This window comes from Xiphophorus maculatus, chromosome 8 (genome assembly GCF_002775205.1).
Source record: "Xiphophorus maculatus strain JP 163 A chromosome 8, X_maculatus-5.0-male, whole genome shotgun sequence".
Classification (NCBI taxonomy): Eukaryota; Metazoa; Chordata; class Actinopteri; order Cyprinodontiformes; family Poeciliidae; genus Xiphophorus; species Xiphophorus maculatus.
Genome location: NC_036450.1, coordinates 26,071,670 through 26,089,691, shown reverse-complemented (window position 1 = coordinate 26,089,691; position 18,022 = coordinate 26,071,670). Strand labels below are relative to the sequence as shown.

The 18,022-nt window shown below is 38.7% G+C and overlaps 2 protein-coding genes and 1 non-coding gene across 3 annotated transcripts; all 3 read right to left on the bottom strand.

The window, feature by feature from the left end:
- Positions 1-198: 198 nt before the first annotated feature.
- On the bottom strand, positions 199-6,936 carry LOC111609583 (zinc metalloproteinase nas-4-like). The gene is made up of 9 exons (XM_023338803.1): positions 6,857-6,936; positions 6,609-6,668; positions 6,105-6,154; positions 4,763-4,832; positions 4,580-4,694; positions 4,219-4,391; positions 1,213-1,294; positions 1,019-1,140; positions 199-475 (listed from the first exon to the last, which is right to left on the bottom strand). The coding sequence occupies exons 1-9, from the start codon at positions 6,906-6,908 to the stop codon at positions 441-443; spliced, it is 759 nt and encodes a 252-aa protein (XP_023194571.1). The 5' UTR covers positions 6,909-6,936; the 3' UTR covers positions 199-440.
- A 539-nt stretch (positions 6,937-7,475) lies between these two features.
- On the bottom strand, positions 7,476-7,559 carry LOC111609605. Its single transcript, XR_002753211.1, has one exon. It is a non-coding gene; the product is annotated as a U6 spliceosomal RNA (small nuclear RNA).
- Positions 7,560-9,937: 2,378 nt separating this feature from the next.
- On the bottom strand, positions 9,938-16,195 carry zcchc9 (zinc finger CCHC-type containing 9). Its single transcript, XM_023337740.1, has 6 exons — positions 16,007-16,195; positions 14,239-14,594; positions 13,565-13,715; positions 13,345-13,437; positions 13,170-13,238; positions 9,938-11,787 (listed from the first exon to the last, which is right to left on the bottom strand). Exons 2-6 carry the CDS (start codon positions 14,584-14,586, stop codon positions 11,675-11,677), a joined length of 774 nt encoding a protein of 257 aa, XP_023193508.1. The 5' UTR covers positions 14,587-14,594; positions 16,007-16,195; the 3' UTR covers positions 9,938-11,674.
- Between the last annotated feature and the right edge of the window lie 1,827 nt (positions 16,196-18,022).

The following is an 18,022-nucleotide window of genomic DNA, read 5'->3' as shown; positions in this document are numbered from 1 at the left end:
AAAAATTACCACAACTTTCATATAATATCTTCACACTCTTACAAAACAGACATGAACAGTTTCAATACCAAAACATCTGTTACATTCAATATTTTCTGATTAGTTTTCAACTCCTTTGGTTTATAATGAACTAAACCATTTCAGATGAATGACATATACTTCTTAAGACTATGAATATAAAAAACTACTGATTAGACTCATTTGAATCAAATCATGCTCATTTAAGAAAAAAATTCTACTGATTAAGTTATGTATTGATTAAACTACGAGTCTAAATGTAAGCTAAACTGAGGCCTACTCAAAACAATTATTATCAATGTAATATTTCAACATGCGCTAAAGCTTAAACATCATTACAACTAGCATAATTAAATTAATATTTCCAACACCTCTGATGGTTTCCATGGGCTTCCAGGAGGCAGTGGTGGAAAAAGAGGAATTCAGCTTCCCACTGTGGCATTTGATGTGAGAGAATCTAGGAAGAAAAAAAGAAAACCAAGTTCTTTGTTCAGTTGAGTTTCCACAAAAACCTTTGCTCAAAATTTCAGAGTATAATTTGAATTGTTGAGCGGCAAAAATAATAAGGCAGAAAGTAATAGAATAAACCTTTCATGCTTTATGGAGAAATCCGTTTCTGATTGAGATTTATAAGTTTCTGCAGGTTGCCACAGCAACAGTCTGTTGCAGCCCCTGTTTAATCGACAACCTCCCTTTTTACCAGGACCTTTTTAAAAACAAAGGAACTCCGTCAAGATTTGAAGGTACATTTATGATTACTCTGTTGTATAAACCATAGACAGTCGTTTTTTACTGGCTGCAAAATATTTCTGACTCAACCCTACGTTTATTCACACGTGACGCAACATGACCAATGATGATCTTAAATTTGATTTTTTTTTTAATGTAAAGTCCACCATCCAATGTCTGAAGGCTAGAGACGCAGTCACTCCTTTACATTTTACACACACAAACACACAGCCGCAGTTCACCTGGACAGCAGGTCCACATCGGTACGTACCACAGTTATAGACATGAATGATTTTCTGTATGTCCGTCTCCGTCAGTCTACGCCTCTGTCCCATGTCCTTTACGTTTTTCTTTGGGATGATGGTGGGTTTTCCGTTTGATGTAAAGAAAGTCCTGACAAATGAACAGTAATCTTTACAAAACAAAATTACATTTAACTTTTTTTTTTTTTTTAAACTACCTTACCGTCCATAGTGCAGTATGGAAGTGTAGTCGTACGGAATGTCAAAAGTTCGCCCACCAATCTTTTGGAAGTTGTTCTCCTTACCTGAAACAGTCAGACAGAAAACGGATCACCTCAAACCACATACTGCTATATGATCAGTGGTGGCTCTGCAGGAAAGGAGCATTCAGTGCTAAATGCCTAAAGTGCAGATGAAGCCATTGTTCTTCCTCTCAACATGTTCAATCACAGTGAAATTAAGTTTCTAAATATTCCTTCTCAGACATGCAACCGTTGTAATAAATACTTTAATCAGTGGGATTGCCCCAAAAGAGAAGCAAAGAAATCAGCAATGACCTTTAGGTATCTCTTCCCAATAAATACTTACTGGGAAAAATAATTGAACAGGAGCAAGCAGAACTCAGGATTGGCTTAAAGTAGATAGAATTTTCATTTTAATTAAGAGACTGTCTCATCCAGTTTGGATTTTTTAATTTTATTTTTACTAAAACTAACTTACTAACTAAACGAATTGCTGCTTTATAGAGCATGAGTGCCTTGGTGTGCAGGAACAAATTGGACATGATGAAATTTTATAACTGGTATGCTGGATGTGACATTGATTATGTCAAACACAAACAGATTGGAAAACAATTGGATCCCAACATATCTGTGCCTGAAATTCTTAATTGATTTGAATTAATACATAAATCCAAGTCCACCAAACCATTTGATTTGGAGGCAATGACACGTTACAGAACTACAAAACCTTAGTCTCAGAGGAATTTCCACATTTATTTTTAGCTCCTCTGTCTAAATTGATCATTTCTAATTTGAGGGATTAGAATGAATGAATGAATGAATGAATGAATGAATGAATGAATGCTTTTTCTAGGAAAGCAATCCAAATTCAGATTTTTAATTGTTTATGATGATGAAACATTTGGCCTCCAAGGAACAATTTTTAGCTGGAAAACATCAACAGGTATAAGGACAAGAGTCACTGGACAATATTTCTGACGACAATAGAAATATTGTTGTTGGAAATGTTGCTTGTGATTTGTTTTAATTGGACATACTTGAAATTGAGGTATGAAATTGGGGTGGATTTAAATGGGATATGTGGGAATAAGTCTGATATTTTTATGGGTTTGGTAAGCATATTCTTTACATTGATGTTAATTAAGATTCTTGGTTCAAGTTGGGTATATAAACTAACTTTTGGTAGTATGCTCTTATGTAGAATAATTTGCTTACACAGAGCATGCAACTTCATGGAAATTGTAGAAGGGTGGGTTGATGTCAAATCAAATTGTTTTTTGATTTTAAATTTCTGAATTATGTTTTCTTTTAACATAAGGAAACACAGGGGGATATTATAGAGATAACACATTACTGACAAAACATCTGTCTATTTTGAATTCTAGACAGCTGATTTGGAAAACTTATGAGTTTTCCAAACATTTTATGGATTATAAAGAACTGCAAAAGGTCATTCTGTGAATGTGCAGCATTAACTGGTCACATGTACTAAAATCAAAAGCTATTTCAATCAAAAACATCATAACAGACCAAGTTACATGTTAACATAGGACCTTCTTTGATATCACAGCACAATTCTTGATCCATTGAACTTGTGAGTTTGTGGAAAGTTTCTGCTTGAATTTCTCTGCAGGATGTCAGAAAACCTTCCTAGAGCTGCTGGTTGATATGAACTGCATTCCACCCTCAGATCTTCTGCTTGAGGAAACTCCAAAGGTTCTCAGTAGGGTTGAGGTCAGAGGTCAGAGGAGGATGGTGACCACACCATGAGTTTATCCCCTTTCATGCCCATAGCAGCCAATGACACAGTGGTATTCCTTACAGCATTCATTGTTATGCATGAAGATGATTTTGCTACGGAAGGTACAGCTTTTCTTTTTGAATCATGAAAGAAAGTGATCAGTCAGCAAGTCCATATACTTTGCTGAGGTCATTTTCACACCTCCATGGACTCTGAACCGACTGACCAATGATTCTCTCCACATGAGTTCGGCCTAAAAAATGACTCCACCACCTCCTTGCTGGCGTCACGTTAGGACATGGTGGCCATCCACCACCGATCCACTACTGCGTCCATCTGGACCATCCAGGGCTGCACAGCAGTCATCAGTGAACAAGTCTGTTTGAAAATTAATCTTCATGTACAGCTGGGCCCACTATAACTGTTTCTGCTTGTGAGCTCTGGTTAGGGGTGGGCAAATAGTACACAACAGGCCTCTGGAGCAGGGGTGGGCACTCCTGGTCCTCGAGGGCCGGTGTCCTGCAACTCTTAGATGTCTCCCTGGTCCAACACACCTGAATCCAACAGCTGAATCTCCTCCTAAGTGCAGTCAAGTTCTCCAGAGTCTTGTTAACGACCTCATTATTTGACTCAGGTGTGTTGAAGTAGAGATGCATCTAAAAGTTGCAGGACACCGGCCCTCGAGGACCAGGAGTGCCCACCCCTGCTCTGGAGGATCCTCCACCTTGAGGTTCCAGAGACACCAGCAGCTTCAAAAAACTGTTTGCTGCTTTGTAAAGGCATTTTAACAGCTGCTCTTTAAATCCAATTAATTTGTCTTCCTCATTCTGCCTTTATCTGTACAAACCCATCTTCGTTCTGAATCAGCCACAAATCTCTTCACAGTACAGTAACGCTTCAGTTTTCGTTAAATATCTAATGCCTTGTCATAAGGCACTACACTATCTGATGATTTTCGTCAGCAGAGAGATTCTTTCTCTTTCCCATATTGCTTGAAACCTGTGGCCTGTTTAATAATGTGGAACATCCTTCTTAAGCAGATTTCCTTTAATTGAGCTCACCAGACAAACTAATCAACCAGCTCTCTGAAATTAATTATAGTGATTCAAAGAGCCCTGAGATACAAAAGAAATTTAATAGCACAACAAAAAAAAAATCTTTATGAGACTTGAATCCAATTTGCATAATAATTTGGAACACTGTGTATTTGTTGGATTCAGAAGGAATGTAAATGTTGTCACATTACCTTTGATGATGTTACTCTTGATAATTTCGATAAAGCCATCCCGGTCCAACCTGGTGTGTTCGTGCTCAAAGCCAAGAGTGTGAAGGATCTCATGAGCAATGTTTCCCACTTTGCATGGTGGCGCAACATACACAGACTGCTTGCCTTTGAAAAAGCCCACGTTTGAAGCACAGCTAAGGGGCGACAGATAACACACAGACATGTTATTAGACACAATCATTCTGAACCCAACTCTCTCCTGAGTTGGGTTCAGGCTGGGTTGAGCATGTGTTCTGGTGGGCGAGGCATGTTAAATGAATTAGCTAAAACCTTGCATGAAGCACCATATCCATGTCCAAACCTGGTTGAAAAGTCTACATACCCTTTACCAGGACGGAAGAGCACATAGTTTGACTCAGAGTTTCTCCTGTGGAAAGTTATACAGGTGTGCTCAGACACCATTGCCATGGCAGCCATGATATCCTTCTTTCTGTTGTCTTAAAAAAAAAAAAAACTCAATTAAAGCTTTTTGTGAGTGGTCCTAACTAGTTTACTTACTACTTACTTATGTCTGGACTGATCTCATATGCCAAGTCTGTAGTTGGCCAAGATTTACCCACTGCATTCCTGTTTTTCTGCAAAGCAACATACAGGTGTACAAAAAAAATATTACAGATGTTCAGTTGACAACATTGTTTTAAAGTTGGTTTTGACGTAGACAGGATGCTGAGGTCGAAACTTTTATCCAATTTCTATACCCGCTTTTTCCTATTGCGAGACACCAGGGGGACTGGTGCCTATCTCTGGCTATCAGGGGGTAAGGCAGGGCACACAGTGGACAGGTCACCAGTCCATCACAGGGCAACACATATGACAAACAAGACAAAACCATTTATGTACACTCTTAAACCCAAATAAAGCCAATATGCACTTTTGGGGGGACTTGAAAGAAAATGATTAAGTGACTTTTGGCTATTCATACGCAAACATTCAGCCTCGCATGCATTTTAATAGACTGTTTTATGAAAATATACCAAATATCTTGGGACAATAGTAGGTCACTTGAAAGGATGACTAGTCTATTCCAAGTAGAGATGCGCCGGTACCCAGTAGTAGCTAGATTAGAGTGGCGTCTCAACTGTTCCACAGCCTCCAGTATCACATGTTGATTGAACTATTCTGTCTGTCAAAAGGCAGCCAAGTGTGACAGACAAAATCAATCATTGTGATGCTTGAAAGAGTTCGGTTGGTTTTCTAGAGGAAAAATCCAGGGAGGTCTGTTGAGATAAGGAAATCAACCTTGACATATGCTGTGTTGAAGACTATGTGATTTACAATATTGTAAAGTATAACTATGCAACTCAGCAAGTTTATTGTCAGGCAATGAAGGGTGGAGGGAAACCAGACCTGTGAAGGCAGCAATCAATTAAACAAAAGATAAATGCATGGATGGGTTTCACTAGATCTTGTTGGAGCTTGTTGGTCTCGATTTGGTTTCAAGGAAAAGGCAACAAATAAGTTACCATGGTGATGGATCCTGTGCAGCTAGCCTGCTCCAGATCTTGCCAACAGCCAGGCTTAGTTGACCCTGGAGCCTTACCTACTCTGTCAACACTCACACTGATCAGAAGCAAGTGTTGTCCATGTCTGTTTTGGTCTTTAAAAAAAAAATTATATATGCATTAAAGTACCACTAGTTCATTTTGGTATTCAGTCAAGTTATTTTAACCAGTGGTGGTTTCTGATATGGGCGACATGGGCAACTGCCCTAGGTGACATCTTGTGAGGGGTGGCATATCAATTCTTAAGAAAAAAATTTGCAGTTGACACTTTGCCAATTTAAAATGGACTGCAGAGTAAATAAACCCCAAGTATCAAAGAGCAAAGTGTTGCTTGTCCTTACTCACCAATACAATCATGTCTCCCTCCACCACTCCCATGTCATCAGAATAAAGCTCTGGGAAAACATTCATGTTAAATGTATTATTTTACAGTTTGATTTTAAGGGGAAAAAATACTCCAAGGTTACAGCTCTGCAATACAATCTTTGCCATTATTTACCCCTTTGAAATACTTCAGGACTTGCAACCTGGGAGCATCAAGGAAGACCACTTTCAGGAACAAATTTAATTTTTAGAAAAAGCAAGACATGCTTCTTGAAAGGGGAAGTTTCAATGTCCTTGTCAGTGTGCCTTTTAAAATTAAAAATTAAAAGGAAATCAAATTTATTCTGAAAGCATTCCAACAGTTTTTCTCATAGTTCTGATCTTGGTTCTTTGTCTCCTTTAGTTGCTTGAAATGCCTCAATGCAAACACTCTTGAAAGTCTTGAAAACGGCGTTTTATTTTCTTTCTACCCAAGACCGACCAAACTGTCAGCTGAAACTGAAATCACAGGCAACGTGACTTTACCTCCTAATGTCTCTGGGTGATGGGCCACATGTTGTACTATCTTGATGCCAAACAGAGGCGCTGCGAAAAAAAAAGTCACACTATCAACCGTCCATAAATGAAGAATGACTAAGGAAAACATGGATCATAACACCCAATTCCCCCAGAGAACTGGAGTTTACGGTTTTCTCAAAAGCACTGAGGAACCATGTTGTTCTTTCTACAGACATTTACAACAATACAGGATTAAAGGCTGGGTGACTTCTTACCATTCTTCACAAAGGCAGCAAAAGTTAGAGCCACTAAGAGCTGAAGCATCATGTCCTGTGTTCCAGTCGAGCTTGCAGCACCACTTCCAATATCATCTAATGAAGAGGGATCAGCTGGGAGCTGCAGCCTGGTTGAAACCCCGGCAGAGCTGGAAACACCCACCTCATTATAGACGGAAGTAGATACGCTCGATTTTATTTTGTCAGCACAAGACTTGGCTACGACTGGCAATTAGTGGAGTCTCACGCTACTACAGATAATAATAATAATCCTTACTATGGCAATAGTTAAGACCTGTGTGTGTGTATTACTCAATTTGTAATGTGTGTAAGCGCCTTTGTGTGTAAGTTTGCACAGTTGGATCTGTGAAACATGATTTGTAAACCGTAAAAAAAAAAGAAGAAGAATTCGTGTATAAACATTTGGTCATGAAAAATACATGATAAAAAATGAATTAAATCGAGTTGAATTGATAAAGAACAGATTGTTTCATCATGCAAAATAGATTTTGGATTTAAAATTCAATGAATCTGCTTTATTTTGGGGCTTTTGTTAGGGCGGGTCATTTTTGACCCGTAGGACAAACAGAATGTTAGGATCGCACGAGGGTTGAGAGTGAAAAAGGAGGAACTGAAGCGTGTCATCCATGCTAGTCTTCTCTGTATCGTTCCTAATTTATTATGTGTCCTAATGAACCAGGACCATGTTCCCGGGGAACAGAGGCAAATTTATTCTCCTGCGATTGACTTCCTAGTTCTACTCACAGTTTCTCTATTTTGTTGCGGATTGGAGTCAATCAAAACCAGAATATGTGTTTTAACTGAACGGTTAGATGTGTATTTCTTTGACTGTTTCCTTTTGTTTTTGTTCGTTTTTCTTTTGATCTTAGCTTTTCGGAGACATGGAAATCCAGACTGATACCACTAGATTTGGCTGTCTGGTTTCCAGCCTGATCTTCAGCCAGCCAATCAATTTATGACTGTGTAGTAACTATGCGGTAACAAACAAACAAACAAACAAACTACTTTATGAAAAGTTTTAACTCTCCCCATTGACAGATCGGGGATCTAGTTAGAATAGCTCTGTGGTGGCTGATTAAAACCTTTTAAGCATTTAAGGATTGTATCGAAATAGGACGCGTTAGTCCCAAGTGTATGTGTTCCGGGGTCTTTGGTGCCATCGCGTGGGTAAAAAGTGAAGTGCAGCTTCAATCAAGAAATTGAAAATAGCCCTTTCATTATTATCCTTGGCATGTTGCAGCGTTGAATTGACACCTTCTGCTTAAGTAACGTGTTGCACTTCTGTCTCGTGCTATGGTGTCACTCTGCAAATTTATTAGTTGAGGCTGAAAAAACATTTTGTTGTTTTTAGCAAATAATTTTGAATCATAAACTTCTCTTGTTTGAATATCTTCCTCTATTTGTGCTGCTTGAACTTGAACTTAGATGATGCACATTTAAATCATCGTAAAGACTAAATCGAAAAAGGGCTCATTGCGTCCAAGTTTTCCAGTTCCGTGGTCTTTGGTGCCATCGTGTGGCTAAAAATGTAAAGTGTAGCTTCAATCTAGCAGTTGGAAAGAGTTCCTTCATTATCATTGTTGACGCTGCAGAGTTGAATTGATAGTTTCTGATTAAATATCATGTCACAATTATGTGCGCTATTTTTTAGCAATAACAGCAAATTTAGTTGTGAGGGTGACAAATAATTTCTGCCCAGTTTTTAACAAAGAATAAACTTAGTGCTTGAACATCTGCCATGGTGTTTTCTCCCTTTTTGGTGCCGCGTTAATCATGAATGTAAAGACAATTTTATTGTTGCCTGGGGTTATACTTGTGCTGTGATGTCCCCGCCTAGATATTTGTTACAAGTATGTTAATGCCAAATATAGTGGTCATTTTTATATGAAATATAATTCTCACGTCTCAGGTAAAGTAAAATTTAATTTCTTTTGGAATTAGTAAGATATTTTTTATTTTATACATAGCACACTGTATAGGCTTTGCTCTCCTCAGAACCATACCTCATAATGCAACTTGCCACCAAAGATCATTGAATCATTTCTTCAACAAAGGCAGATCCGCTAAAAGACATGGTCAGCAAAAAGTCTAAACTTCATTCCACTGAGACATTTATGTTGGAAAAATAGAAAATACTGGCCAACAACAAACAAACTCTGTCCCGAAAACAAATTGATCTGTGATCAGCTAGCGTACAAGAATGTTGGAAAGATGACTGTTTTTCCATCAGTGGAGTTCAGATGCCAATAATTAGATCAATTATTGGCAAGGAGCCATTCCAACCTCACTCAGGATACATATGGAAGAACACTATCAGCAATTATGTGAAGTGTTTTATTGCTGTAAAGTCAATCAAAACATTTTTCATTTATTTCATTTAGAAGGTGAAAATCATTTTCTACATGCCTTTCCTTAAAATAACACTGGACAACTCTGCCCTGGATGATGTTATGGTGTTTCTTCTTCAAACAAGATGAGGATCAAAATTAACTTCTTGCCGAAGTAAAATCTGTTTCAAACAGCAGACAATGTTGGAGAAAACCTTTAGGTGTCTGCTAGTGACGTTGCACTAAGAGGAAATAGGACGTCCGTTGATTTTCACTGAATTTTTATTGCTTCACAACATGGCGTAACACATAGACATCTTTCCTTTACTGTTGCGCTCTCTCAAACTTCGAAGTCACAAACAGTGAATACCTGCATCACATGACACAAAGACTTCAGGTTTCTGCTAGTAAAACTGTACTTTATATAAAAAGGTCGTCTGGCGACTTCCATGGATTTTATTGCCTCGTAGCATCTTTTCTTGCTCTCCACTGTGTGGACTCTCAATCTGCCAACTGATAGTGAATGCCCTCTGGTGGCGGAAACGCGCTACTACATGAAAAACGTACTCAGGTTTTAGATCCATCCAAGTTAAAGACTAAATCATTTGTTAGTCACACTGTCTTGTAAAACAAAAACACAATAAAATAAACATACTGAGGGTTGTCCACATTTTGCCAAAAGCAGTAAAAAATGACATTCTGCCACAGTGAGTTGGAGATAATTTTTTTTTTATTTTAAAGATATGCAGCGAAACCAAGAATACATCAAAAATGAACAGAAAATGAAAGTTTTAGTTTAAGAGTGCTCACACTTACGCACACAGGTTGTGGCACCTTTCCACTTTTTATGTCGTTCTCTCCAGCAGATGAACTGTTCTGGAGACGTGGCCCGTTAAAGGTGGCCAGAATTTGGAAGTGATTTAGCTTGGTGTTATTTTTATACATCTCAGAAACAGTATTTTAAAAGGTGTGTCACCTTTTAACACCCAGCTCCATGTCTGATTTAGATGTAAGGTACTGCTTTCTGATACACAATGTCATTTTTTGTTGTTTTTTTTCTTGTATGTCTGGAAGCATTTCTTCCATCTTTGCCTTCCTTTACTACTTTTTCCATTCGCGGCAGAGAAAAGTTGCATAAATGTCATAAGAAGTTACTAGGGTCTATTTTCACTTGTCATAAATAATGAAAATATTACTACAAGGCCCCCCCGCAAAGTTTTACACATAGAATTAAAGTTTGGGGCTCGCAGGCAGGATATTGGGCAACCCAGCCAGAGCAGAACAATCTTCTGTCCAAAGTCTTCTCAGCTGCTGTCAAATTGGAACCAGGAGACATTAGAATCAGTCCTCTATGTTGTTATAAGACACACACACACACACACACCTACACACACAGTAGATGAAACTCATGGGTAAATGGCATAATCATCTTCAGTGAGCTGGCAGCCAGCAGCAGCTGCCTGGCTACAGTTTCACTTTGTTTTCTAGAGAGAACATCAAGCTGCAGCCGGCTGTGTAAAGATACACACAAAAAAAAATTAAATAAAAGCTTTTGTTGCCGTTCCACCTCACCACTGGAGAAAATCTCCTGGAAGGAAGACTTTCTTTGCTGCAGCGTGGATCAGTCCTCCACCCACCCAGACCTAGTGAAGTCCAGCTTACCAAGACCAGTCGCTCTCTTGATGTGCTCTGGATATTAGTTTAGGAGTTTGTGACATTCTCTGTTCATTGATTATTGAAATAAGCATCAACTAACTTAGTAATTGATTAATTGTTTGCTGGAAAATACAGAATCAAAAACGGTTATTTTAGTGAGAAAAAAAACATATTCAGAGCAGTAATTAAGCCCAAACTGTGAAAAAAAGAAAAGAAAAAAAGAAAGAAAATTCTTTTATATTTAAGACAAAGAAATCTGTGACTGTAAATATATTTTAGCCAAAACTCTTCAAGTGGTTTAGGTTTAGCTTCACCTGGTTCAGATTCACAAAAGAACTATATTTTAGGCAATATTTTTTTTGAAATGGATTTGAATCAATTTTTAATGTTTTTCTTTTAATGTATTGCGTACAAGAGGCTTCGGTGGTTAAAGGAAATAACTGTAAAATATAGTAATCGTCAGAATAATCGATTGATTAATCGATTACCAATATGATTGTACGTTGCAGCCCTAGTTTTATTCCGTCAGTATTAGAAGTGCTGCACAGTTGATGAGTGAATTAAAACAGACGTACATAATGAATACATTCTGCAAACACACATGAACACCAGCGGTGCACAGCTCAGGTTGGACAGTCTGGCTTTCCTCAGTTCTGTTATTTGGTGAAACGCTTCACCTCCAGCAGACTGTGTAAGCCAACGCCACAGGAAACATTTGAAACAAAACTTCAGTGACCGCGAGTCAGATTTTGACCCCTCGGTCCGGTTCCGAAGAATCCGCAAGGCGAAGGCACCGACGTCCTCTGAGGTCCGGTCAGAAGGTTATCACTTTGGCCTGCTTGGGTTTGGCTTTCTTCACTGGAACGTGAACGTCCTCCAGGTCTGCGCTCATGTTGTTGGACAACCAGCCCAGAGTCACCGAGTTAGCTGGAAGGACCAACACATAAACATGATGGATTAAACGCATGAAAACCCCAGAAGACTCGTACGTGATTCTAACTCAACGTAATGGTTTAGCTCTGTTCTGCAGAGCCAGGTGAGGTTTTCTCCTGCCTCTCTTTGGCATTAATCACAGGAAACAGGCAAAGTTTCCTATTGTAACAGTGAAACCGACGTCAATCCAGGGACAAAAGGTTGTGACGCCACAATATGTAATAAAACCAGCATTAAAATGTCATAATACATCTTTAAAAGCCCAATACAATAAACATTAAATGTAATGAAATCCTTGAGCGCAGTCCGAATTGTTTTGTCTTGAACGACATGTTGATAAAGGTTCTGAAAAGGCGACTAAACGACCAAAAGTTCAGCATTTATTTCGACTAAGAAGCCTACAGGTTCTACAACATGATCGTTATTAGAAAAATAACAATTAGGATGAACACAAACACTTTGTGATTGTTTATTACATATGCGTCACATTATGACATTGTCATTTCTAAAAAAAAAAAGATTTTCGTAACAATTGGTGGAAAATGTCCCTGGAGACGACATTTGTTGTGAATTGCCACTATATAAGAAACATTTTAATAAAACCTTTGAATACATTTAGCTATACTTTCTGCCACATCTATAGTAATGCTATTACATAATGTGGTTTATTCTCTAGAACTGACTCTGTGCAAAAACACAGATTGTAAAACATGAGACGATGAGTCAGAGATGACGCCGATCCAGGAGGTCATGACCCGATGATTTATGCACTAAATCAATGTTTTACAAACTCCAGGGTTTCACCATTTGGTTTAAAGGAAGCTCACATTGTTAGATGATTGTGCAAAATGACTTTGGGTCATTACTTCTAAAGAAAAGCAAAGAAAAAAATAAAAAAATTGATCATCAACATGTCATAACAGCCCAGAATCCAGGAACCTTTCTGGATCAAGACAATGAAGGTGAGGAAGGTTTTTGGTCAGTTTGTCCCGAGAACATTATTGTCTGAGGAAACCAACATTGCGCCATTTCCATTTACCATGTAATTGAGCAACTTGACATTCCAAACATAAATTTGCTTAATGGAAACAGAAATTTTGAAAAAAACTTGTTTATTTGAAAAAAGTTTTGATGCTAGGATTAGGGGGTTCTTTGCTTATTTGGCAAAACTGTAGCAGAAACATTGTTTCACATGATCAACAACCTGATGTTGGCACTGGGGCAAACCATGAAGAAAATAACAGGAAGTGGGAGGCAGATGATGGCAGGCGACTTACCGTGTGAACAAACGTATCCACATTTGATTTTAATCATGCGTCTTATTTCATGGAAACACGGCAATTGTGTTTTTCAACAATCAGAAGTTTGAAACTCACTTGCTGCCTGGTGCTCCGGACAATCCTTCTGGAAATGTTCCACAGAACCACAAACACGACAGCAGCCGCCTGCAAACACAACGATCCTCTCTGTCACGTCTCGATATGTAGAACACCCACCTGGAACCAGAGAGGGTATTTCCATGTGTGTGTGTGTGTGTGTGTGTGTGTGTACCTTGAGCATAGAGCCCTTTGGGATTGTCAGGGCAGGAGCGTGACAAGTGTCCAGTCTGACCACAGATGAAGCATTTAGCATACGGGTATTCACCTGAAGGAGAGAGTTACAGTTACAACAGCTGAACATGCAGACGTGGAGTCAGGCTTGGTGAAGGTGGGGTGGGTGTGTGTGTGTGTGTGTGGTGGTGGGGGAGGAGGGGGCAGGACGTGGACCTCACCCAGTGCTGGGTCCACTTTGGCTCGGCACCTCTGGATCTCGTGCTCTGTGGAGCCGCAGCGGAAGCAGATGCCGCGGCCCATTTCCTCGTCTCTGTCGGCTTCTGGACAGTCGGCCAGACCGTGACCTGGCTTCCTGCAGTTAAAGCACACCTGGAGAGAGAGAGAGAGAGAGAGAGAGGGAGAGAGAGAGAGAGAGAGAGAGAGAGAGGGAGGGAGGGAGGGACTGTTTTGATGGACAGTTTTGTTTCACACTTCATCTTATTTTTTTTGCTTTTGCTGTTTTGTTAATTTATTTTTGGTATTTCAAATATCCTCTAGTTCTATTGTTAAATGTTAATTAGAATTTAAAGTTTGAGAATATGCTATTGCATTATTAGGCCATTACCATTATAACACTTGAAAATGTTCTCAAAACAATAATATTATTGCTTATTGCAATAACTTCAGGGACAATTTACCACCCAGCTACATTTGGCATTGTGACAGTCCTAGAGGTCGATCAGAGAACTGCTTCAAGAATTTACTTAATACAAACGCATGTCACACTTGATTTTATTAGTTCATCATTCCGCTTCACAATGATGAACTAAAATCCAAGCAAAGTTTGCAATGCAACAAGAAGTGAGTACGCCAACATTTACAGGCCTCCTGGTTCAGCTTCAGCAGAGCTCACCATCTTACTCTTCTTGTCCTTCTGCCTCTTCACCCTCCTGTCTTCCCTCCTCCTGTCTTTCTTCAGGGCCACCTCCACCGTCTCCCTGAGCTCCGTCTCCGCCTCCCTGCCTCCGCCCTGACCGCTCTGCTTCAGGTACTCCAGGAACCCGTTTACGTCCTCGCTGGTGTACTCTTTCTTCTTGCGGTTGGGTTTCCTCTCGGCAGAAGCGCAGGTCTTTCTCAGAGGGTCCGTCTGAGACGGCACACCTCCATCTTTTCTTCTTCCGGCTGACCTGAGCTGATTCCAGGGAGTCGCCTCGGCTGGTTTGTGTTTGTGGACGTTGTTGGCTCTCGCCCACCTCGTCATGGCTTCGCCTAGAAACAGCAGGAAAATGTTCAGGAAACCTTTTAAGATCCTGAAAAGCTGATCAACGACTTCATATGGTCACCTTCCTAAAATAATGGCAAGAGTCATTTTTTGCCAACAGTGACTTTTTTCTTTCCCCCGAATCATCATTTGGCTATAATAACAGGCTGTGATTTACGTAGGCCATTATTTTAGAAAGCTAGCAATATGTAGGCCTGTCACAATGAGCCAATTAATTGCATGATACATGTGAATCATTTCCATTTGCATTATTTATGGTTTTTCTACCAAAGACTGGATGACAGGTCTTCAGTCTGGTGCTTTGATCTCAACTACCCACTTTTTTATGAAGGAGAAATTTGTTTACAGAGACTTCATAATTCATTATAATTCTTGTTTTTGTTGTATTTATTTTGGATATTTAAAATGTCTTCCTGTCCCAGTGTAAAATGTACATTAGAATTGAAAGTTTATTGATCTCTGAGAATGTGTTCCTGCATTACTCTGCCATTAGCATGATGAGAAAAAAAACGGCCTCAAAACAACAATGTCGTTGTTTATCATAACGTCTGGAACAATTTATCATCCAGCAAAATCTGTTATCACAGCAGGCAAACAATACAATATAACAATATAAAACAAAAACAACAGAACAACAAAACAAATGTGTCTGTTTGGGGTTTTTGCCTAAAAAAATTTGAGAGAAGCACAAGCTCATTGTTATCTCATAATTAAAGTCAATTTAATTATTATTATTATATTAAGACCGTTCAATTATATTTAGGAGGACTTTAAAGAAATATTCTCTTTAGAGTGACACGGCTCTCAACCAATCAGGATCCTCCTGGCTGACATAGAACCACAACAACAAGATTCCACAACAGCTTCATCCCTCTCGCCATAAGAATATTAAACTCTCATTAACCTTTTTATTGTACATTTTTTGTACTTTTCATTACTTATTTACTTATATGATTGTTAGTGGAGTCTTGTAATGGAGTCTTTATACTTATATATAAACTAACTGGATGGAAAACAGGCGAATGATGAATAAACACAAGGTAAGTAGCTACAGCATGTGTATTTCCAAACCTGATCTTGGAAGGTTGCTGTTTTTCTTCCAATTAAATACACAGTTATATTAAAACACCAAAACGGACTGAAAAAGTGGAAGAATCGCTGCCTGAAGTGGATTCGATAAGCTTCATAGAAAAGTTTTGGGCATTAGCTCTAGTGACAGCAACGTGGATAGGAAAGAAAACTACCAGAGGGCTGGATTAGCACTGGATGTTTACAGCACGTTGTTAGCTACGCTGCCGGAAAAAAGCCTCTGATATAAAAACTCCAGGAAAATAAGCAGATATGGTCGAAATTTGGCTGTAAATACACTAAGCATTGCAAAAGAATCAAACGTTGGTACCTTTAGACGATACAAGCCCGTGTAGTTCTTAGTGAGAGCCCCGTCTTCTTCTTCCTCATTTTACAGGCGTGGTTAGGCATATAGCGCCACCACCTGGTAGCAGAAGTCTGAGGGTCCTCGGTTTACCAAAATGAACCGAACTCATTTCTCGGCTTCTTACAAACACAAACATAGAACCGACTTTCTAAAATACCAACTTACATCAGTTTATTTAGAATGTCGAATAGATGCACACACAGGTACACGTTTATGTATTTCTCTAGTTTGTTAAAAATAATAATAAATATTTACTTGCTTTAACCTCATTTAACCAAAATAGCATGGGCTAATCAGGGCTTGTTTTTTTTATTTCTTCACGTGTAACTGTAGCCTATTTGTTAAAAAACAGGAAAGCTAACCTTTATTGTACAACAATAGAGGACCTTCACACAGGACTGACAGAGGATACTTTATTTTTACAACAATAATGTGGTTCAGATTTCAAAACAGGAAAATCTACTAATTGGATGCCTACCAGTACATTGTAATAAAGACAGCTTGCCAATGTTTATCATTAAAACTGTAACTTAAAGCTAACACAGAGCTAAGCCAAAATGTGATTTAATGTAAACATTTAGGAGAGATAATATTTTAAAATATTATGGTCATTTAGTGTTGTAGACCTTAGTTCACTGGTGTAGTTTGTTTTTTTTTTGGTTCTGTGGATATGCAACAATATATTCCCCAGTGTACCAAGAATGTTAATATTTTCTGAAAATATTTGGATTTTATTAGTAATGCAACATTTTGAAGGGGGCTAATACTTTTTTTCACAGTCCTGTCAAAAAATTCACAAGAAAAATGATCAATATTTTACATTTTTGTCTAACAGAGGACGGCGCCCCAGCTAGTCCACAGAAGGTCAGTGTATTTTTCGTAAATCGTCCTCCGGCGGCAGCTACCAGGAAATGCTCATTACCTAAAGACTGAGCTGGAAGTCATTACTGCAGTATCTAGCCTGAAGAGCTCAACTCATGCTCACAGTCATGCACAAATGTGTGCCTTAGGCAATTAGGTGCAGGTGATGCTAAAGACAGGCGGAAGGAAGGATCCCTGAGTGGAACAGAGTGAGAGATGAAAGTGAAGTACAGCTAATGACGCTGGAGAAGAGATCAGAAAGCAAAGGAGCTTTGTGGATCTGTGTAGAGACTACTGGAGCTAAAAAATCTCTGCTGTCTGTTCAGCTCTTTGGGGCCTTTAGCTTTTTTGCCATTTAGTGACTTTTTTTCTTCTTCTTTCAATCATATAATGAGAATTTAAAAAGAAGAGCTCAGATGCCAATTTTGGACTTCCTGTTACAATTTAATCAATTAACACATTTTAGAACAATTATGTTTTAGAAAAGTCTTGTTCAGTATGAACAAGACTAAACAATATTTTAGATTGTTATTGTACAATCTAAAATATTAAAGGTACCTAAAGATAAATTGTCCTGCTTAGCTTTTTAAGACTATATTTCAGTAAAAATTGAACATTTTTTCTACTTTTCTTTTTCAAAGTAGATGATCTGCCTTCATCTCACCCTAACACTGTCCTCCATATCCATGAACTATCTGTGGCCTTGCTCTTTTCCTCCTCCTTGGCAGCTCCCATCACCTTCCTAAAATAATGGTCTAAGTCATTTTATGCCAAAAGTGGTTTGGCAAAAAAAAAAAAAAGAATTATCACGTTTTTTTTTTTTTTGCCAAAAGATGATACGGCTAGTATTGCACCTGACCAAAAGCAACCAATCAGAGCCAGGAGGAGGGTCTTAGTGCTGCTAATCAATGCTGCTCAATGTGCCAGTGGCAGAGAAACAACTTACCATTCCATGACAACTGTTTATCTGCTGCCAATGGAAAATCCCTCAACGAATCTCAGAGATGAGAAATTTCTAGAACTTTGCCTGAAAAACAAAGTAAAATTTGATGACGAACCTTGAAAGGAAAATCAAGGTAGGTTTTTCCAACCAATGGCAAGTCAGCAGCATGCTGAAAC

What these genes read in the sequence shown, in the direction of transcription:
- LOC111609583 (XM_023338803.1), bottom strand. Translation starts at nt 6,908, where the DNA reads ATGATGCTTCAGCTCTTAGTGGCTCTAACTTTTGCTGCCTTTGTGAAG. An exon ending in TGAGATCAGTCCAGACATAA is followed by an intron (nt 4,695 to 4,762) that starts GTAAGTAGTAAG and finishes TTTTTTTTTAAG; the next exon opens with ACAACAGAAAGAAGGATATC. An exon ending in CATTCATGTCTATAACTGTG is followed by an intron (nt 476 to 1,018) that starts GTACGTACCGAT and finishes TTTTCTTCCTAG; the next exon opens with ATTCTCTCACATCAAATGCC.
- zcchc9 (XM_023337740.1), bottom strand. Translation starts at nt 14,586, where the DNA reads ATGACGAGGTGGGCGAGAGCCAACAACGTCCACAAACACAAACCAGCC. An exon ending in AGGACAAGAAGAGTAAGATG is followed by an intron (nt 13,716 to 14,238) that starts GTGAGCTCTGCT and finishes CTCTCTCTCCAG; the next exon opens with GTGTGCTTTAACTGCAGGAA. An exon ending in CAAAGTGGACCCAGCACTGG is followed by an intron (nt 13,438 to 13,564) that starts GTGAGGTCCACG and finishes TCTCTCCTTCAG; the next exon opens with GTGAATACCCGTATGCTAAA.